The sequence below is a fragment of the Sturnus vulgaris genome, chromosome 24 (genome assembly GCF_052056855.1).
Source record: "Sturnus vulgaris isolate bStuVul1 chromosome 24, bStuVul1.hap1, whole genome shotgun sequence".
NCBI classification, from domain to species: domain Eukaryota; kingdom Metazoa; phylum Chordata; class Aves; order Passeriformes; family Sturnidae; genus Sturnus; species Sturnus vulgaris.
Genome location: NC_142266.1, coordinates 7,356,417 through 7,378,563, shown reverse-complemented (window position 1 = coordinate 7,378,563; position 22,147 = coordinate 7,356,417). Strand labels below are relative to the sequence as shown.

Below are 22,147 nucleotides of genomic sequence, written 5' to 3'. Positions count from 1 at the left end.
GGCTGGCGCACGCGCAATTGAAAGGGCGCGAAAAGCCGCGGCCTCAGGGGAGGCGCCGCCATGTCTGAGCCGCCGCCATGGCTGACCCGCCCTCCACCCCCCCTTCCCTCGGGAGCCGCAGGTTACGCCCCTACCGAGAGCAGTTGAAAAGACACGACCACACAAGCAGAGTTTAAGAAAAAAAGAATTCTAAAATACTTTTATTTAATAATTAAAATCTGTTTGCTGAGGAGACTGATATACAACGCAATGGTGGCTTTACAGGGGATGCTGTGAGGGAAAAGCTCCCCGCGGATGCTGGGCCATGGCCGGCATGTTGCCACACTGGTCTGTGAACAAGACAAAATTCTTCTCTCCCACCCCAAACTCCGCACAAGTGGCATCTCACACATAGTTTAGTTTTGTGCATAATACAGCAGTGGCCCTACTAGATTTTTTTTTTTGAACCCGCACTGAGGAAGAATTTTTCTCTCAAAAGAGAAATACCGTCTTTTTAAGGTCACTTTGAAAACCTATTCTTCCCCTCCTTTCGACCCACACAGTGAAATTATTAAGTTTCCAGTAGGTTTAGCTGTAAAAATGAGAAAAAGGCAAGCTTCAACCCTGATTTGCGAGAGTAAAAAACATCTGAGAGAAAGCCACAATAAAAACAACTGACTACTCTCACAGTTCCCCCAAATTAAAAAGTTTTAAAAAGGCAACAGTCATTTTTCCTGGTTCTGTAATTTGTTAAACAAGCCTAGATATCTCAAGATCTGTTATTAAGATTACAGCAAGTGTGAGAGAGTGCAGAGCAAATGTTTTATACATCTGTTGGGGTTTTTCTCTGTTTTTTTAATTTTTTAAAAATTTTTTTACAAAAAGATGCAGCATATGTTAATATCTATACAATTCCCTTCCAGGACAACAAACCGTTGGTCAGTAGTGATTCAGGGCATTAAGGACATGACAGAAACCAGCAAAACCCCCCAAAAATAACGAGTGCCATGTCAGTTGTCTGCCAGGGTTCTCTGTACACAGCTAATATACACACACACATGCTTCCGAGCACATGCTCTCCTCAGCTTCCCAACATTAGAGCTGCCTTTTCTTTTTCCTCCCTTCCTGATGGAAAGGAGAAGGAAATGAGGAATTGCACCCCCAAGACAAGTCTGTACAACTTGGGAAGGAAGGGGTTGTTCCCCTGGGCACGGTCCTGGCAGAGTCATATTGCTGAGCCAAGCGAGGTATAGTGTCAGTTCCAGGCTGATGGCATGAGAGATGTGTTTGTTCCAGTGAAATGCTACATTCAGACAGGATTCCCCTTCCCTGGCCAAAAGCCCTTTTCTGGATATGTCTGGAAGGCAAATCTTGGAAGAGCTGAGGCTCCACCCTCACTGCATTGCCTAGGAGAGGGGTGCAGAAAACTTCCAGCGCTCCCGAGTTTCTTGCTCCCTCCTTGGAATATTATGGTCGATGGTATCTGAAAGCCAAGTGAAAAATCTGAGTGTTATCCCTGGAACTCAGATTAAATTGTTACTTGGGCGCTACAGATGGCCAAAGAGAGTAAATTGAATTATCTCAGAACTGTCAGCCCTCAGGGAAGCTGTTAACATCAAACAATTTCACCTCCTGTGCTCTGTATTCAACTTTGCCTCACAGAGCTGTAAGGAAAGGAATCACTTGAGCCATGATCCAGAGGTAGCTCCACAGATTACATGCAAGGTAACTCATTAGCAAGGTATTTTGTGGCTGTGGCTGCACATCTCTAGCCCCAGCTGCAGCTTCACACTAGTGTCAGATACACCTCAAACTAGACACTGGTCACTGAGCCTTCAGGATGGAAGCCCCAGTTTAAGGAAAAACAACAGGCCTTGTGTCTGCTACTGCTCCCCCGACTGAGACAGAAAGGGACATTCAATCTCCAAGTGCCACACAAATGATTTTTCTAAGGTTTTAGTGTTTTGCCACTGAGCACTGTCCTTGCAGCACAGCTCTGACAGCTCTAACAAGACCAAAACTCTAAGTTAACACGTTCTCACCTGGTGAACTGCTTGCTCTCCTCATGCACTTCCATTTCACAGCTCTTAAACTCATTCAGCTCCTTCCTGATGGCAGCCTACATAGAGAGAGAGATGTTTTTGGAAAGGAAAGGGCTCAGATTGCAGTGGCCACCCCAGCCTTCACAGTCCATTAACACCTACCTTAATTTAATCAGCCACTCTGCGGTGAGGGCTGGGCAGTCCCCAGAGGTGGCCGGGGACGACAAAGACAGATGGTTCCCTGCCTGCTTCTTGAGCCTGCAGGGAACTGCACTGCTATGACCAATACCCAGTATCCTTGCTGTGTCCAGAAAAAAGAATGGGGCTGGGGAAGGGCCTGGAGCACCAGGGGCAGCTGAGCAAGGTGGAGAGACTGAGCCTGGAGAAAAGAAGGCTCGGGACAGACCTTCTTGCTGTCTACAACTCCCTGTCAGGAGGGTCAAGACAGCCAGGGGTTTGTAGGTCGCTTCTCCCAGGTAACAAGTGACAGAACAAGGGGAAACGGCCCCAGGCTGAGCCAGAGGAAGTTTAGATGAGATACAAGGAAAAATTTCTTCATGGAAAGGGCTGTGGTAGAATCACCACCCCTGGAAGTATTCAAAAATGTGCAGATGGGGCAACTGGGGACATGGTTTAGTGGTGAACATGGTGGTGCTGGGTAAACAGTTGGACTCCATGATCGTCAATGGCTTTTCCAACCTTAACAATTCCATGATTTTATGATTCTTACATCACTCAGAAACTGAGGCAGAAGCCATGCTGGTCTTGAGACTTTGCCCACCTGGGCTCCACCTTGCCATGAGGCAGCAGGAAGCAGAGCTGGGACAGCACATGCAAGTGAAGGGACGCAGGTGGGGTGGCAGAGGAAAAGATGAAGAGGTGAAGCCAAAGGAACAGAGCAGATCTCCTTTGCTCACACCCTTTGGAATGGGACACCCTGCAAAGGGTCCCCTTCCCATCTGGGGACAAGACACTTTCAGTTACCTTGTCAGCTGGTGTCAGCTTTGTCCATGGCTTATCTGCTCGCCGGTCGTAGTCTTGAGCATCTGTTACTTCCACATATTCATTAAACCTCAGGATCTTCCTGGCCTGCAGCTCTGCCACTGTAGGCCTTTGGCTAAGCTGAACACCAGCAAAAACAAAGGAGGTTAGTCTGAGCCTTGTCCACAAAGCAAATCCAGGACTAAGCAGCCCAAGCAAAAATAACACCAGTTCCCTCACTGTGCCTTAACCACAGACACTACCAGATCCTGCTCGCAGTCTGCAAGGGAACAGGTAAACCTCTTACAGACTGGATACTGCCACCACTGGGATCACAGAGCCAGGCTAGGGCAGAGCCCTGTCATGGAGAAGGACACTGAGGTGAGTGGGAACAGCCGCTACAAGGGTGAGCCCTGCATGACACCCCTAAACACAGCTCCAGCAACGGCAGCGCTCACACTTCACACCCACAGGCCTTGGGGAAGCTTTCCCAGCCATGAATAACAATCACAAGTAACTTGGATGTAACAGCTAAAAGCAGCTGTTACTCTGCTCAGCTCCCACACTGCTGTTACTTTAGAAATGGATTTTAGGGAGCCTGCTGTGAAGCTGTGGCTGCTGAAGCACTGTGTTAAAGCAGCCAGACCAGCAAACCTTTCATGTGTCAGGTGCCAAATTTAGTTATCATCTTGCTTTTTACACTTGCTGCCAGCTCAGATCTGTCACTGACAAACACGGCCCTGGTGCCCACGGCTCACCGTGGGTGACAGTCCACATTCCAAAGTCACTGCAGTCCGAGGGCACTGGGGACACTTACACAAGAGCCCAGTGACTTCCCCCACAGCACGGTACCCACACCGTGCTCACTGCCATCATGCCCTGCCAGGTGGCCATCGCCGGGGGAGCCAGCAGTACCTTTCTGGTGAGCCGGCGCTTGATCTCGCGCTTCTCAGCTTGACGGTCAGCTTCATTCTTCGCTGCCAAAGGGAAAAGAAACGTATTTCATGTAAGCATCAGGCTTTGAAAAGTGCTTTCTAGGCTTGAACAAAGGAGAGTATTGAGCTGGATCAGATTATCTACAGATCTAAAGGCTCAGTACAGGCAGAGAGCCCAGTACAACTCAATACCCTGTGTCACCTCCTGAACTGGCAGGGGCAAATATGCCCCTTATGCAGCACCAATGAGTCATTCATGTCACAGATTCATGGCCATTTCGCCAAAATACACCCAAGCCACTGTGCTCCTTGTTCCTTCACAAAGCTATTATAGTTTAAAAGAAAATAACAGCACGGATAAATATTTTAAATGGAAACTTCCTGAACTGACATTCCCATTTCCTCGAGATGCTTGTTTAAAACTTTTGCAGAACAAGATATGGCCAAGAGAAACAGTCCTGATGTCGTGATGCACTGCTGCTTTAGAGATCGTGCAATGCTGTAATGTCTGGAACAAAAAATCCAGCCCAAGCAAAAACACCTTTACCAGTCCTTGTTGTGCAACAGCAGAGCCTGAACCAGCCCACACACTGTTCTGAGGTGGCAGGCATGGGACAGCTTTCTGTCCATAATCATATGATCCCAGAATGGGTTTGGCTGTAAGAGCCCTCAATGATCACCCAGTTCCACGCCCTGCCATGGGCAGGGACACCTTCTACTATCCCAGATTGCTCCAAGCCCTGTCCAGCCTGGCCTTGGACACTCCCAGGGATCCAGGGGCGGCCACAGCTTCCCTGGACACCCTGTGCCAGGGCCTGCCCACCCTCACAGGGAAGAATTTGTTCCTAACATCTAATCTAAATCTCTTTCAATTTAAAACTATCCCCATCTGATACATTAAGATGTTAAAGGCGAACTTATGGTATTTCTCAGGACCACCAGAGAAGTGCTACTCACGCTGAAGAATGTTCCTCTGTTCCAGTTCTTCTGCAGTTGGCCTCTGACTCAGTCGCCTGAAGAGAAGTGTGACAAGTGGAGAATGTTTTATCTGGTCACTCATCAGTAGCAGATGAAGGATAAAACTGCCTGGTTTCAGTGCACTAGACAGCCTCCTCCATACTCCTCACTCACCACTGAGGATCACTGCTGCCGTATTTTACACCATGCCCTGCTCAAACAGCTGCTCAGCCACCGGCACAGCTTCCGGAAGGGCTATGGGCCCTCCAGCTCAGAAAGAGCTTTTCAAGGAGCTCTGACAGCAGAGCCTGGACTGTCACCAGTCCCCGCTTCATCCATCACCAGCACCCACCCTGAATCCATCCACACCTTTTTATACCATCTGTGTTCTACTTCTCCATAATCTTTGAGATTTTCCCCTCTCAGTCCATTTAACCTCTGGAAACAGGGGCTTGTCAAGAGGGATATTGTTCAACTCCAGGAGGAACTCCCACCTTTTGCAACGGAGGAGGAACAGCAACACTCAACCTCCCAGCCCTGCTCCTGCTGCCGTGCCCAACCACCCACCCTATTCCTGCACAGGCTGCTCAGACAAGGCACTAACTTTGTCCAGTCCCACTCTGCACACACTGATCACCATCATTATCTGTACCTGATCAGCGTCGTCCCAATCTGCTGGCGGATTTCGTTCCACTCCTCCTTACTCTTCCGAGGGACGACGATCTTCTCCTCCTGTGGTGTGGTTGTGCTCCCCAGCTTCATAGCCAGTGTATCTTTCCTCTTCACTTTGCTGGCCAGCATGCCTGTGGGGAGGGAGAGCAACAGGATGCAGCTCAAGGCTGCCGAGCCTGCCACAGCAATCCCAGCCCTGTGCCCCTGGGAGCTGCGCTCTCCCTAAGGAGAGCTGTCCTCTGTCCTTGCTCTTCCCAAGCTCTGCACTCACTGCACAGCAGCAGCAGCAGCAGCCAGCACTTTTGTGTGACACCACATGCTCACCTACTGCTGTCCTACCCGAGGGGCTGGGACAGCACATGCTTTCACAGGAGCCATCTGCAGCTGAAGGGGTGCACTCAGCAGGTGAGTGCACAGGCTTGGCTGCAAAGCCTTGGAAAAAGCAAGGCAGAGGACATGTGCTACATCATGCAACCAGGAACCAGCTGCTTTGAAGCACTGTGGGAAGCGGTGCTTTGATCCAGATCTCAGTGCAGCCAGGCACGAGTTCAACAGAGCAATAAAAAAGCCACCTGCAATGTCAAAGCCTTACTGTTATGGCTTTCATCATCTTCCTCATCCTCATCATCTTTATACAGGATGGGCCCTTCCGAATCAGAGTCGCTCATCCCTTCATCTCCTTCCTGCTCCTCTGGGAGGACCTGAGGTACCAGTTTGGGGATGACTGTGACAGATGGCACATCTCCAATATAAACACGAAGACCTGAACTCTGTTCCTCTTCCTGGTCATCTTCTTCCTCTTCCTCATCGTCTGGACTAACGAGAAGCATGCTATTACACCTCCGAACACATGGCACAGGGGAATATGCCTAGAATCAATGCGTCCTTAGCTCTCCTCTCTAGGGAAGCCCAGAAACCAGAGGTGCAAGAGCCACTGCAGCATCCTGCACTGTCCCCTCTGTTCAAAGCACAGGGGCCTCTGGCTGAGGAAATGACAGAGGCACAGCCCTCTGACCCCACTGCTTTGTGGAGATTCAGCTCTGCTATAACACAAGACAGTCCTTTCCCCACTTATGTTTAGCAAAATGAAAGGCTAAGGAAGACCACAGATGGATGGAATACAAGACTTTGTTTGGTCTTGGTGCAGTTACAGACAATCCAAGCCTGGATTCCTGGCATCAGCCTGTGTTTGTAGTTTGGAACCCATTTCCCTTTGTGAGCAATAAAATCCCAAAACCAGGGGTAATTTCATGGGGAAGATGCACTGGCTCTTAAGAGCCTGAAATACAGATTTGGCCAACAGGGAAAATGATTTCAGCAAAGACCAAAGCCCTGCCCGGAGCCATCCCCACCATCACAGTGCTGCAGGAGCTGGGAGAGCCAGCACACATACAAGGAGGTACTCACACTTTGAGCATCTCAATGGTGACAGGCAGAGATCTCGTCCTGCCCAGGGTGCCGTTGTCTTCTCCAAAACCATCGTTCTCAAAGAGCAGCGAGTGAGCCCTGTGGGACCCCTCGGGAGGTGGGGTGACAGGCAGGGGGCTGGCCAGAGCCTGCTGGATACGAATGTGCAGGGGGATCTGCGGCAGCCGAGGCAGCACAGCGGGTTCACCAAACCCTTGCTCTGCCGTCCTCTTCGACGCTTCCATGGACCTGAACTCTTCAGCAGGAGGAGGAGGAGGAGGAGGAGTCTCCTTCGGCAGGTCCAGGGAGCACGGTGGGTCTAGGGCAGGGCTGGAGGTGGGCAGGGCCACGCGTGGAGGTTCCGGGGGTACGTGGGTGGGCAGCGGCGGCGAGGACGGCGGCGGTGGGTAAGCCGAGGGCACGGGCAGTGCAACAGGTGCGGGGCGACTCACTGCCACTGTCCTGTCATTTAGGGGCTTGGAGGGGACAGCATCTGACGTGTTGTTAGGCAGGAGGCCTCTCTTTGGGGGGAGAGGAGGGGAAGGCTTGGACAAGGCCGTACCACTGGTCATTACTTGGGAAAGCTCAGCTGAAAATAAAAACCACAAAAGCCACAATGTTGAACAGGATATATTCCAGATAATCTTCACCAGTGTGGAAAAAGCACAGCAATGCACTCAGAGCCTTGGACTAAGCATTCTCTGCTACTTTTTACTGCAATATCATACCAGAAATAGCCAGGTTGCAAGGCTCTAGTTTGTCCTTCCAGCAGCAAAGGTAAGACTTGGGAGAGCAGCCAAAAATGAGCAGGCTGAGACAGGTTTGTACATCCTCCTGCTTTAGAGAGAGAAATGGCACCAGCCCTTGAAAGACAGCACAGGAACCTGCCCAGGAATGCAGTTATGTGGGCACTTTATGGCTGTATTTACAGCATAAAGGAATCCGAGACATCCAGGACACCCCAGACTCCAGCTGTGTTAACGGCTCCCCTGCAGTTAAAGAACTTCTTGGGAAGACTGAAAAAGTCTTGAAGTCTTACTTTTTGCTCAAAGGCAAAAACCAGCACAGCTGCAGGCAGCAGTGTGCTCCCCCCAGTTGTATTCATTCATCAGACCCAGCCCAAGAACATCGCACTGCCAGCAACTCCTCAGGATGAGGTTCTGCTTTACTCCCTCTAAACTGTGTTCCTTAAGCCTTATATAAACTCATCTGCCATTACAAAGTAACTAGAAAAACTTCCAAAAATACCTAAAGCTTAAGTATTTGCTGTTTGATGAAGAAGAGAGGAAGAAATAGAGACAAGAAAAATGCTTGCAGTGAGCAGTCACAAGATCCTCAAACCCCCTCTCTGTTCCCAGGGAAATTGCACCAGTAAAGACTGCTCTTGCTTTAGGAGTTTGCAACTTTCAACATCCATGTATCCATGGCTTCTGGGGCTTGTAGAGGCTTTGCCTAAAGCGGCTGAGACTTGCTGCACATTCCCCTGGAGCGGGTGACGGTGACACATGGATGTCCCCAGAAGAGAGCTGGAGGAATCTGCAGTGCAGACACCACGAGAGGGTGCTGCAAGTGGGAGAGATAAGGCCACATAACTGGAGAGAGGTGGGCACATTTGTGAGATGTTTAGCATTTTTAGACTTTCCCCTTGTAGATTAAGGGCCAGATTGTGCAAAATAGAGTGCCCTCAACTCCCGCCCAAGGGACTCCAGTGTCTCCTGAGCAGTGCTCTGAGCCTGGCAGGACCAGGATTTAGGCACCTCTGGGTAAGAGCAAAATTTGAAAGGGAGCAAGGAGCTGGCAGAAGGAAGTTGCTGCTTGAGACACCAGAACTGCTCAGTGAATGAGCAACTTGGGGACAGACAAAGGGGCGACCTGGACAGTGACACCCTCCCCTGCCTCAGGCTGTAACAGTGGCACAGAAGGACACATCCCTGCAGTCAGAGTAGGCACCAAACACCCGTGGAGAGCTCACAAAGCCAATTCCACTCCTGCTGCTCAACAACAGTGACAACACAAGGCTCACACAGCAACACCACAGCTCCAGCATGCCAGACCAGAGGGCTGTGGAACCTCCTCTAAATCTGCATTAATTCCCAGGAGACAAAAGAGAACTGCTGGTTCTCTCCTCCTCTGCACGTCCCCAGGTGCTCCCAGCCCAGAGGCAGGATGACTCTAAACACGTTGGATACACTGCTGTTTCCAGCCACATTTTTTGTTCCACAAGTACCTCCTGCCATCAGCGCTGGGGCATTTCAAATGCCACCTGCAGTGCGTGCAAGCAGCTTAAAGAAAACAAGAAGGTGTTTCATGGAGTGCTCAAGCATGGTCAGGCTAATCACGCTGGTCTGGCACACGGGGGTTGTTAATACCATACCAAGGTCACTTGTAAAACCTGCCAGAACAAGGTGAGCCCCAAGCAGAGCAGAGCCATCCACCCACACTGAAAGCAGTGGCCCAGGCTATTTCAGATGGCAACTTGCACATCCAGCACTCAAACCACACCTGGCTAACGCCTCCAGTTTCTGTGGTAACAGTGCAGATCTGTCAGATTGATCTTCCCAGGAGCTTCCCTCCTGATCTGTGCTAACCTCTGCTAACCCTGTCCAAAGATTAGGAGGTGTCTCTGAAAGAACCGTCTGAAATGTCAACAGGCCTTGGCTGCATGGAAGTCATCCCAACTCTCAGTGTTGCATCTTTAAGATCTCCAGAACTCCCACAGAGAACTGAGACTAAATGAGCTTTAAGAAGCTCTCGCCAAATCTTCTGCTTAGAAAAGTTACAGAGATGAAAATATTTAATTCTCTAAAAGGGAAGATTCAGTTCAAATTAAAGTTGAGCTGATTTATCCACAGGACAAGACATAGGGACAAGACCCATATGTCAACAGCCCAGCCGTAGATCTTAGAGGAGGTGCCTGAGTATAACCAGGGAAGTCTGAATTATCCCTGCCAGCTCCTGGTCTCTGACCTAAAAAACCACATGGCCTGGCAGTGATAGCCACGCCAGACATTTTTTGGTGTGATATGGATTTTTTGTGTTTGTTTGCTGGCTTGCTTTTTTATCCAAGAGGAGCTGAAGGATTGAATTGTCACTAACCACACTCTCACAAAGCAAAACGTCATCCACCATTCCCCAATCCCAGCCCCCAGCGAAGCATCAACATTCAGACACTGCCTTAGAGTTGACAGAGAACAGGCAGGCAGGGATTCCTTCCTGCAGGTAGTTGTTGGGCACAGACTGGACAGTTCACGGCAGAAGACTCCAGTAATTACACTGTTCCCAGAATGTGTGTGTCCTGGCTACACACTGACAGATTTGAATCCAAACTGGACTGTTTTCAGGAAAGGTGGTCAGACATCCTGATGCAACTAAAAATCTTCCCTTATGAAGGGAAGTGGCTCCAGAACATCTCAGGGTACAAAAAACATCTTATGGGGTCACTTACCTATCAGTGAGTTGCTATTTCTGTTGACGGGTTTGGGAGGAGGGACAGGAGGCTGTTTGGCAGGAGCTGTGCTGGTTGCACTGGTGGGAGCAGTAGTGTTGGCACTGGCAGGAGCAGGGAGCAGAGTCCTGGGGGCTGGGGAAGGGGCAGCTGTGGAATTGACTGTCTTTGCTGACGTGGGGGCTGTGCTGAAGGGGGCAGTTCTTGCAGTGCTGCTGGCAGGTGTTGGATCCTGTGCCTGCACTTCATTTGCCTCCTGGGAAGTGGAGGGAGGTCTTTTTGGAGGAAGCAGAGGTTGCCTGGGAACGTGTGGCTCCTGAGGTGGTTCCAGTTCGGGGCCAGGGTGGCTGCTGGAAGAGCCTGCAAAGGGAAGCAGCTCAGCTTAAGGCACTGGAGAGCCTACTGAGAGTGGGAAGGATCAGATGAGAATTCAAAACTGGTTACAGGAGAATGTGAAGCCCTGATTTTGCACACATCTCGTTTCTTACCCTGCCTCTTCTTTGGTTCCTCCACTGGAACAGGCTTCCTAAGGCTGGATGTCTTTGTGGCCTCTTCCTCCTGGCTGGGCAGGTCACAGACCCCAGGGCCCCCAATGGGGACAGTGTGGCCATTCTTCAGTGCAGGTGGGTTCAGCTTCTCTGGCTCTTCACCATCTGCAAAGGGGCGGGAGGAGAGAAGCAAAGAGAAAAACACTCGTAAGGCAGACGAGAGGAGAGATGGAGACAGCTGACTCAACCACCATGGAGCCATTCCAGCTCTTTCTGGCTTCTGAAGCAGCTGGTCTTCAGTCACCTGCACAGGACAGCACAGCAACCCAACCAGCTAGAGCAGAGAGCCCTTGATTTCATTATCAACGAGTCAATTATCAACAAATCACACGACACTGTATGCCATCAAAGGTTTTTCTTCTCCCTGTCCTGCCCTTCCTGCTGTGTTACAGGTTAGTGAGCCCAGTGTTGTGCTGCAGCACAGGAAGTCGTAACTGAAGTCATAAATCTCCAGCAGCTTTTGTATCCACCCTCCATCATGGAGCAGTCACCAAATCCCTGCTGCAATGCAGAGTCCAATATGAGTCAAGTCATCTACTGCATGTGCAATAACAGACTTTCATAAAGTCCTCAGATTAGTGGAAGCACCTCTGTTTTCCTTTTTTCTACCCTGAATGTGGCACCATCTTCCTCCCTGAGCAGGCTGCCTTCCTCCCAGGTGGGAAAACAGACAATAGAGAGCATTGTAAAGAGTAAGGCAGACAGAAATCACTTCAGCAGAAAGCCCTTAGATTTGTCTCCCAAGGGTGAGGTTTGGCCAGAGGAAGATCAGCTACACAGACACAGACAGGAGAAGCTCATTTGCAGACTCACCCTGCTCAGGCTCTTCCAACAGAACCCCTCTTTTTACCAGCTCCTCTCTTGGCTTTCGCATAGAAATCTTTCGTTCTAAAACTGATATTAAATTGAAAAAAAGCACTCAGAAAACAGAGCAAGCTTGAAATTCAAGATTTTTTTTTCTTTTAAAGAGATTCTCTAGAGGAAATAAAAGGGCTTCAGATTTCACTGGTTTTGCATGGATTAAGAGGAGAGAGGAGAAACTGCATGTTCAGACCTGCATTTCATGCTGCACTGCTGATCATGGAGCAAAACCTCTCTCCCCACAGCTGCTTGGGGAGCTTCCTTGAAAGAAAGGAATTCATCTGTCTGAAACTACAGATTCATGGGAAGGTGTTTCTGGAGAGATTGCAGGTGCCAGCTGATCACCAAAGTCCCATTTCCTTCTTACACATCAGGACTCAGGCCCGTGACAGCAAGCCCTTCTCAGATGGATGGAGGAAGGGACACCCACCCAGGCCTTGCTGCTTTACCTTCTGAAGTCTCCTTGAATTTGTCACTACTTTTCTTTTTCCTCCACTTCCAGGGTTTGAAAATCTTGCCAAAGCTCGAGAACTTGCTTTTCCTCTTTGTAGGAGGTGTGGTGTCACCTGATTCCAAAACATCTACCCCCATGCTGGCATCACCTGGGGCGTGATCCACCTCTTCAGCTGCACAGAAAAGAAGGAAAAGAATAAAGAATTACTTTTGTGCTGCAGGTAACAGCTCCCATCTCCCACCAACCCACCTCACATTGGGAATGGTTGCACACATTCATGCAAAGAAGGGAACAAGACTCTGTCTGTGGCTCCACTGATCCCTCACATCAGCTTGGGGAGACACAAGTGGGCTTCTCAACATAAGCAGGGCAAAGGGAAACTGGTAAGAGCCTTCCTGATGAGACTAAGATTACAGAATCCCAGAATCGTTAAGGCTGGAAAAGACCTCTGAGATGGCTGAATCCAATCTGTGCCAAATCCCCACCTTGTCACCAGCCCAGAGCACTGAGGGCTGTGTCCAGTCGTTCCTTGGACACCACCAGGGATGGGGACTCCACCACGGCCCTGGGCAGACTGTGCCAGGGACTGACAACTCTTCAAATTAATAAATTCCTTCTGATGTCCAACCTGAAACTCCTCTGGCACAACTGGACGCTGTTTCCTCCTGTTCTGTTCCTCGTTCTCCGGGGGCAGAGCCTGACCCCACCTGGCTGTACCTGCCTGTCAGGGAGTTGCAGAGTGTGAGAAGGTCCCCCCTGAGCCTCCTTTTCTCCAGGCTGAGTTCCCCCAGCTCCCTCAGCCACATACTAATTTAATTTTGCAGAGTCACAGCTTTTCCCATGAGTGCAAACCACTTCCCTACATTTTCTCATCTTCATTTGGAAGCAGGTGCTGGACACAAGTCATTACACGAACACAAACCCCTTCCAGCCCACTGAGCTGATGTCCACAACTGTCCACACCCCGAAATCACCAGAGCCATTCCAGCAGCTGGATGTGCTAGATTTTCCCCTCTCTGATTTTCCTTCTATAAATACGAGCAGCAAAGCTGGCCAAGAGCAACAACTCCACAGGAAAGCGACACAATACAGGCCTGTGCTCCACCTACTGCACAGGAGTCTCTGGAGAACAGCACAAGAAGGACACGGAGGCGGGAAGGGACGTGAAAAAAACAAACCAAAACTAAGAAAACCCCACCCCCAACTCAAAAAAACCCACTTTTGAAGCAGAATCGGAACACAAAACACTAATCTGGGGACTGTTGATCCTGCCTTGCCTGATGTTTCTGTTTTGGGGTATCTGATGGAACACAGAGGATCACTTACAAAGAGCAGAATGTAGCACTGACTGCAAAAAAAAAACCAAAACCTGCACACAAGCTAAGTGAAGCCAGCTGGTGCCCACTCCATGGCAGGATTTCCAGAGCCAGAATCCCTCAGCTTCAGCACTAGAGACAGGAGCACTGTAGAGCTCAACAAACGGATGGAAGATCACTGAAACACAGGGAAGAGGAGAGCAGTGCGAAACCGGAGAAGGTTTGAGCCACTGCTTACTTGTTGGTTGTACTTTTGTTTAAATCAGTCCTGTAACAGAAAGTCCCTCACTCTGAACCAGCCAACATTTGTTTGAAAAAGAAAGACCAATTCAGCATCTGAGATGCTTTTAAATAAAAAAAAACAACAACCCTGACTTCATATCAAGAGAGAAACTGGGTGGGAAATAACATACACCATGGTAGCACTGATCTGTGATTTTCTGTAGGGATGGAAGGGGGGGCACAGGGGGCAGAAAGGCATTTCAAGCTCCTGGAAATCCAAGAGGAAGCATCTGCATGTTTAGAAGCACTTTCTTCAGAGACCAGAGCTTTAGCCCTGGAGGGGCTATTTTTTGCAATTTTAACAAGCAGTATTCACTCTGCTCAACAAAGCATTCCCAAACTTCACCAGGCAGGCACGAGCACTTGCCAAGCATAGGCTGTAGATGGAATTTGAAGCCCAAGTGTCATCAAAAGCATTTCCCTCGCCTTTCCAAGGAGAACAGTGCTGAAGGCAGCATTACCAAGCCTGCCTTATATTTACCCGTTCCCTGAGCTGCTCTGAGGAATGTCACTTAGGTGCTGCCTACCACCCAAGATGTCAGAGTGCTGTACTAAGCAAAGTAAGTTATTAAAAGAAAACTCAACCATCAGGTCCAGGGATTAATGAAGAGCCCTCAGCACCCTGGAATGTCTCCATTTCCAGTTAGAAGCAGAAGGACAAGCATTGCCCTGCCACAGTCCCCTCTGAGCAGCCAGGGAGGGGCACAGGACATGAAAAGATGAGCCGAAACTGCAGGAGAGCACGGTACCTCCAAAGGAGGAGCAGCTAAGAGCAGAGAGGGTGGAGAGAACCCACATGTGACTACTCCTGGCAGAACCTCTTCCAGCAGCTCATGCAGCCCAGGTCCAGCTGTCAAAGCAAATACCTTCCCAGGGTGGAGCTTCACTGCCAGAACTGCAACCACGCAGGTGAACACAGGAGGTTTCACAAGACCTTCACATCAAGAGCAAATTCCTTGGTCCTGCTTCTCTGCCCCACTGCTCCCTGCACCGTGTGACAACTGCTCATGGGCTCCTGCTGAGAGTCAGGTGTTGTCCAACATGGAAACACTTGGTTTTGGTGCTTTATTATCAGTTCCATACCCCAAAACAGCCGGGCAAGAGAGGGAGACAGGCACACAATCATTTCCCCTCACCCTTTTGCTCTGCGTAGAATAAAACCTGACACGTTATTGAACATTCTGCAACCATTCCAGCCCACTGCTCACACTGAAGCCAGGGAAGCAATCCCTTCCCTGATCCCCACTGGAATTCATTCTGTCCTGTTGTGCAGGTGCCAGGAGAACCTGTCCTATCCTTCCACAGCTCTCTTCCTTTTCCCATCCCCGATTTCCACAGGGACATAGACATTTAAAGCAGCCCGTTGTGAAGCAATTATGACACTCAGGACTAATGAGCGGGTGGATCAGCAGCTGGAGGTGAGATTTACAGATCTGCATTCAAATAACCTTATTGTTCAGTGATTGTTCACATTAGATAGTGCTCACACTCCCTCCCAAATGGACCCTCTCTTCCATTCACAGGCCATTTCCAGCTCAAATCTCCATGAAATGGAGAGGAAATGGAGAGGACACATCTTCCCTGTGAAGGCAGAGAACCCACCTTGCTGAGGCTGTACCTCCTCCTGCTCTGCTCTACAAGGTACAGGAGGGTCCTTAAGCTGCTTTGCAATGCAAGGGGGAAACCCTTCCTTATCCGAGTCATGCACTGAGAAACCGGGAGGGAACCACAGCACAGTGCTAGGGGAATTAAATAGGGAAAAAGAAAGGAACCAGACTTTGAGGGAAAGGTGGGAAGCATCAGGAATCTGATGCCTTCACCCCACCTGGCCCAACAGCAAGAGAGACCAGCCTCACCCTCACCATGGTGCCAGGCTGGAAAACCCATTTTAAATACATGGAAAAGGTTAAATGAGGTCACACAGCCCTGGGTAAAGCCAGCAGAGTCCTCATGAGAAGGTCAAGAGATTCCCAGCTGGCAGGTGCCTAAAGTGACCCCATGCTGAAGCAGGGCCTTGTTTAACCCTTCTGGAAGCAGTAGCCCACGCTTTGGAAAAGTGACCCCACAGAGCCCACCCTGACAGCTGGATGCTGTGTTTAATGTTCCAACAGAGCCCTGGTTGAGGGAAAAATCAGCAACAAAATACGTGTTGCAACTTCAGCACATTGCCTGATGCTCCTGGGGGAAATGGAACACTTGGGGCTCAGAATCCAGCTGGTCCAGGGACAGTGTGATGCTCCCAGCCAGAGCCTCCTGCCATTTCAGATCTGCTCTCCCATACACTTAAGCTGTTCTGATCTCATTCTATCCAAACAAGCAGGTGAATTTGAGCTGTTTAAAACAGCAGATTTGTGTTAACCCAAAATGTTTAGACTGAAATAATCTAGGGAAACGTCACAAAATTGGCACAGCCTGAACACACAAGAAGGCAGGAAGCTCCAGCAGTGCCAAGCAGCTTGGGATGCAATTCCCTATCGGTTTGCCTGGCCAGCTGGTCCTTACAACCCTCTCCCTGCAGACATGTTTTTGCTCAAGTCTTGCAGTTAAATTTCATGCAGAAAAAAAGCTCTTTTTCCACTGCATCTTGTGGTGTTGAGTGACCCCAGGCTTTTTTTTTTTTCCAAAACAGAGAAACCATTTCAGTGGAAGGAGCTAGAGACTCACAGTTGCTCTCTCACACCCTCAGCAAGTGGCTGCTGATGCACCACCTGTTCCCAAAGGTCCTGTCAGGCTTGGCTGGGGCTGCCATTCCCATTAAACAGGGTGAAGCTTTCACTTCCACCACTGCTCTCAGTGGGTTAAACTGGCGCAGCCAGGTTTCATGGGGTCAATTAAAAACCCCCCACATGGTCACACCATGGCCACACACACAGGAAAACCCAGAAAGCAGTTCCCACCTGGCCCTGAGGAACCCCACCTATCAATGTCATAGTTTAATGGTCACACCATGGGCCAGGGAGGAAAAGCCACAAGGTGAGCAAGGAGAGTTAATCCCCATCTTCTGGGGTCAAGCCCCAAAACACCCTTCTGTAAAGCCAAGCACTGCCAGCCTGGAAACAGGCACAGCAGGAACTTCAGGGACCGAGAGGAATAAATAAACATTCCTTCCATTAAGGATCACTTCAAATGTGGAAGATACCTGCAGTTACATCAAACAGAGGCACCTCTGATGCACAGTGTTGAAGAACTAAACCCAACCTGGATCTAGTGCAGGGCATTCCAGAATTAATCTTGGTGAGTTTTTAAACTGTTTTAACTCAGGCCACACATCCTCAGAAGTCACCCTGGCTATGGAGAAATTTTACTTTTAACCTAAAAATCACCTCAGATTCAAGTCTAAGATCACAAAAAAGAAAGGCCAAAGGCTGTGAAGAAATCAAAGTATCTCAGATGATGACAGTTCATCGTATCTTGAATATACCTGGGAGATAAACTACTGATTTTTAGTGTTCGTGAGGTGTAGCAGTAAGAGATCACAATGAGGACAATGGCACAATCCTTTAAGGATGTAGGGTCAGTGGGCCCCAGGACAGGGAATGGAGCTGCTAGGGAAAGGTCAAGAACAAGCTGCTTTTCTCCCCCGGATATCCAAAGGCTGGTGAAGCAGTCTGAGAGAAGCCAGGTATTGTCCTCCCTGCACTACCATGGGCTCTCTGCCCCCATCCTCTTCTGGGATGTAAGACTTGGTAAATTCTACCTTCATTAAGAGACATCCTCATGAGGAAACATCCCTATTTTGATGCATAAACAGATCTGCACAGTGTCTAAATCGTGAGCTTGGGCCAGATTCCTTCCATCCACAAACCAGAGTTCAGCCAGAACCTGACCCATCTCTTCTTGTAGGAGTTACTACAGGATTTTCACAAATCCCAGGAGTTTCTGTTCATAAGAAGCTTGCTGGGCATTTCTGGTTTTGGGCAAATGAGGTAGGTACTTCAGTGCCATGGCACTCTGCTTAATCACCTTGACTTCCCTCCCAAAGGAACACACCTCCTGAAGTTCTGCCATCGAGCAAGCCCACAAGGTGCATCGGGAAGTTCTGCAGAATATGTGGCTGCTCAGGTACCTGGAATACACCAGGACCTGTGGCTCCATTGGGACCACCACAGCCCTGAGCCAGCAGCCAGGCACTGCCACAAGCCTTCCTGTGGCCACCTGTGGATGCACAGGCTGGAGAGCAACCCCACTCCCTCCCTTCCCACCCTGCTGTGTCCAGCAGAGCACTCAAGAATCCCAGAAGCTTCCAAGCAAACAGCAACTCAAAAAGCAAACACTCTTTGAGGGAAATGCTGTTAAAAGTATCCAAAAAGCACTTTGGTAAATGTTTCTAAGCTTCCCTAAAACAGCTTTAAAAACTTGGTGTGTGTTTTCCTGAATCGACCAGGGAAGACGTGAATCCTGACCTTAAAGGAATAAAAGGTTGTGGCCACAAATCAACCACACATAGTCCCAGCCCTCGGCTTCCCTATGTTTTGTGTGTTTCTAATGACCATAATCTTCACAGGACTCCCCTTAACAGCATCCTGCCACAGTTAATGCAAGAACCATCTCTTCAAGTTCCAGATTTAATCAGTAGGAACTGTGAGAGCTGTGCCATGAAAAAAGACTTCAGAGAGCAAATGAGCAGCTGAGGAAACACCAGGTCTGCTGGCCCCAGTCTCCAGAAAGCACAGTATCATTACACCAAGCCCACTCTCCTGGAAATTACCACTGTTCTTGGTGTTTGATGAGGAAAGAGCCCAAGACTGATCAGGTCGGCTTCTGACAGTGAGTAAATCCAAGCAGAAGATGCTGTTAATCTCCACAGTACAAAGACAACTGAAGCTTTACTTCTCCCTTCCACTCTATCACTTTATTTTTACCAACTCTTGAACAAGACTAGCTAGCAGTGAACTGGTGGTGGGGAAGAGAATCACTGGTTTCATCTGAGTCCTAGAAATGCTTGATAGGGTCAAAGTTATAGAAGTGAAAAATGATGAAAATAATAGTATGTAAAATAATGAAAATAATAATCTGCATCTTGAGGGTGCTCTTTGTGTGCCAATGTCAATTCCTTCTCCAAACATTAGATAACTCGACTTTACAGATGAGGATGAACAACTGAGCCCAGGCAGCTAACTGCAAGTGGGAATGACAGCGGGATGTGGAAAGTCTCCTCACAGGCACAGTGCTGGGAACAGCACCCACGACAGACCTGAGCAACCCTGACCCCCACACAGGGCTCGGGAACCGGGGCTGCTCCTGGAGCTTAACACAGCTGTGTTTCTTCCAGTCTGTTACCGAGATACCTCAGAGTGGAGAGGGAAAACAAGCAGGGAGATCACTGCCAAGCCCTTCTCCCCCGAAACTGTTCTAGCTGCCCCAAGAGCTGTGTGACATCAATCACAAGGAGGCAATTCTTGGTGGCTTTGGTCCAGGCTCACTCTGCCCTACGCAGGTGAACTTTCCCACTGTCCAAGCGCTTTGCAAAGGTAAAATCCCTAAATCCATGCCAACCAGAGGCTGTCCCTTAAAACAGCATCTTGGAGCCTGTCTGAAGATCAGAGAACGTGTTGCACAGTGATTTCATGTGAAATAAGTAAGAGAAAGGAAGGAAATTGAGTTATTTCTCTGGTTTCTCTCTCCAGCTGGGCGCAGGTTACACAAGTTCCACATTCCACTCCTCCCAACTCCTCCGTTTCACCTGCAGAGCTGCAGCCCCAGAGCTCCCCGTGTCCCCTGCCCCGCATTACTCACCAAAAGCACCTGGATTTACCGGCCTGGAGAAGTGCGGCTGCCCCATGGGATCCTGCTCGCAGCAGCTCTCCGGGAGGAGAGGACAAGTCTGCGCTGAGAACACTTCACCCTTTAAAACGCTAAATCCACGCTTGGCGAGAAGAGCGAGCCTGGCGAGCGAGGCTCCCGGCTCTCAGGCCACGGCTCCGGTGTCCGAGTGTCCGGCACAGGTCCGGCTGCCCCTGTCCCCCATGGCTGGCACTTGGCTCGCACAAACCGGGGTCCGGGCCAGCTCCCTTCCCGCAGGAATGCCTGTCATTCCAGAGCCGAGCTCAGCGCCGAGCTCAGGAAGGGGAGGAGACAGCCAGGCCCGACCCAGCCCTTGAGCCGCACAGCCCCGAGCATATGGACCGGACCCCCCGGCACAGGGACCGGACCCCCGGGCACAGGGACCGGACCCCGGGCACAGGGACCGGACCCCCGGCACAGGGACCGGACCCCGGGCACAGGGACCGAACCCCCGGGCACAGGGACCGGACCCCGGGCACAGAGACCCGACCCCCGGCACAGAGACCCGACCCCCGGCACAGGGACCCGACCCCCGGGCACAGGGACCGGACCCCCGGCACCCAGGGGAGAGAAACACGGGGGAAAGACAAACGGACACACACACACACACACACCGGGGGGACACACGGACACACACACACACACACCGGGGGGACACACGGACACACACACACACACACCGGGGGGACACACGGACACACACACACACACACCGGGGGGACACACGGACACACCGGGAGCGAGGAGAGCTCGGTGTTCATCTCAGGGATGCGCTTGGAGAATCCATGCACGGCAACAAACCGAGAGGCTTCACCTCCCAAAATGGGATTAAGGAATTTGCAGCCTACCTGTGCCAGCTAAAGACAAACCAAGGGATGAGACTGCCGTTCTCTAAGTGCTTGGAGCTGCATTACCCCTGAGCAAAGGGAATTTCAAAGACAGCCTGAGCTGATATGCATCTAGCCAAATATATAATAAAAATACAATTTCATGCAATTCCCCTCTCCACTAAAGTTACCAGGAAGCGTGTCTTCTCGTGTAATTTGAATTTAACAATGGAAAATTCAAATTTAACAAGGAAAAGTAAAAGTTTAGTTTCTATTCATGTGTCACAGCTGGATGGTTAAGGTAACAAACATCCCCCTCAGCCATCTGCCTCACAATAAACGATCTCCAAAGTTTAAATATGTCCTTTTGGATTCCTTAATTTATCATTAAAATTTGGGTTAGGACTTCTGTGAACCTACAGCTCGTTTTCCCTGTACACCCTACAACAGAGGAACAGGAAAATCTTTAAGCATCCAGAAGCTTAATCTTAGTTCAGGGAAAAAGGAAAAGCAATTTTCAAAAATATACATGAATTTACTGCAGCAGAAAAGGGATTAAAATCACATGTGACACATCTAGGTTGGTTTCTCCCCAATGTGGGAGAAGTTTTAAACAACAGGATTTGCTGCAGTGCTCGGTGTCCCTGTCCTCGTTGGGCCAGCAAGAGGAGGACTTCAGGATGAGTGAATAGTACCCAGGCAGCAATCCCAATAGGAAAACCTTCTATTCTGGGAAACAACCAGATCCAAGGCTGTCGATTGGGGCTGGTGCAGCCGGGAACAATCAATGCTGCACATTGCCCAGAGCAAATGCCATGGGACTGCTGTTCCCAGCCCCGGGATGGGGGGGATACAGTGCTACAAAAACACTCCCCAAAACAGGGCATGGGCCAGTTCTGAAATTCTCTAACACCTCACCTGAGCCACAAACACCTCGGTGCTCCTGGTTCCCCACTAACATACTAAATGTGCCATTGGAAACCTGCAAATCCACTCCTCATCCAGAGCAGGGGCGTAGAAACAGGAGAGCACTTGAGCACCTTCTCCACCTGCACTGTGCTTGTCCTCAGTCGCTGGTGCCAGGCAGGAGCAGGCGATGAGCAGAGCAAACAGCTCTGTCCTCCCTTGTGCAGGGACACTGCCATTCCTGCAGGGCTGCTCTTCTCCAGCGCCCACCACGGCCATCTCCACCTCTGGGCAATGAACATCCCCATTCCCAAGAATGCTCCACCGCACTGAAGACTTTTTGCTTTGAAGCAAAGAAAAAGCCATTTTTAAAACCATTTATACTTGCTTGCCATCTGGCAGAGACCCATAAAGGTGAGAGATAAAGGCAGGAAGATTTCTCTGATTTTCCTGTAAATCAGCTGCCCAGCCTGGAAGGAGGTCTGGAAAAAACATCCCTGCATTGAGGAATGCTACAGCACGCTGCCTCTAGACCTGCCTGGCTTCTAAGGAATTAAAGTCATTGCCTTTTATAAGGCATTTGCTGTGAATTCAAAGTGCACAAAGCTCTGCTGCAGAACAGATGACACGTGGTAAATAGTTAAAGCATAGCGGCACCATCATATCCCTGACCCTTTATTTCTACATTAATAAAACATGAAACATTACCTTAAATTTCAATAGAAGATATTTAAATAAACAGATTTAAATT

The 22,147-nt window shown here is 49.8% G+C and overlaps 1 protein-coding gene across 8 annotated transcripts in view; it reads right to left on the bottom strand.

Annotated features, from left to right (window-relative positions):
- Positions 1–171: 171 nt before the first annotated feature.
- Positions 172–22,147, bottom strand: part of PHACTR4 (phosphatase and actin regulator 4) — a 60,148-nt gene continuing 38,172 nt past the window's right edge. For 5 of the 8 annotated variants that reach the window (XM_088178114.1, XM_088178115.1, XM_088178118.1 and 2 more), the window contains 12 exons: positions 12,277–12,453; positions 11,780–11,860; positions 10,907–11,071; positions 10,419–10,778; positions 6,974–7,562; positions 6,159–6,382; positions 5,547–5,697; positions 4,895–4,950; positions 3,918–3,979; positions 3,006–3,143; positions 2,022–2,098; positions 172–1,462 (listed from right to left, as the gene is read on the bottom strand). In XM_088178114.1, coding sequence (XP_088034240.1) covers positions 1,447–1,462; positions 2,022–2,098; positions 3,006–3,143; positions 3,918–3,979; positions 4,895–4,950; positions 5,547–5,697; positions 6,159–6,382; positions 6,974–7,562; positions 10,419–10,778; positions 10,907–11,071; positions 11,780–11,860; positions 12,277–12,453 — 2,096 coding nt within the window. In that variant the 3' untranslated portion in view covers positions 172–1,446. Of the gene's footprint in view, positions 1,463–2,021; positions 2,099–3,005; positions 3,144–3,917; positions 3,980–4,894; positions 4,951–5,546; positions 5,698–6,158; positions 6,383–6,973; positions 7,563–10,418; positions 10,779–10,906; positions 11,072–11,779; positions 11,861–12,276; positions 12,454–12,909; positions 17,962–19,615; positions 19,839–22,147 lie in introns of those variants that run through there. The other 3 variants (XM_014890535.2, XM_088178112.1, XM_088178113.1) reach the window with 3 other exon arrangements.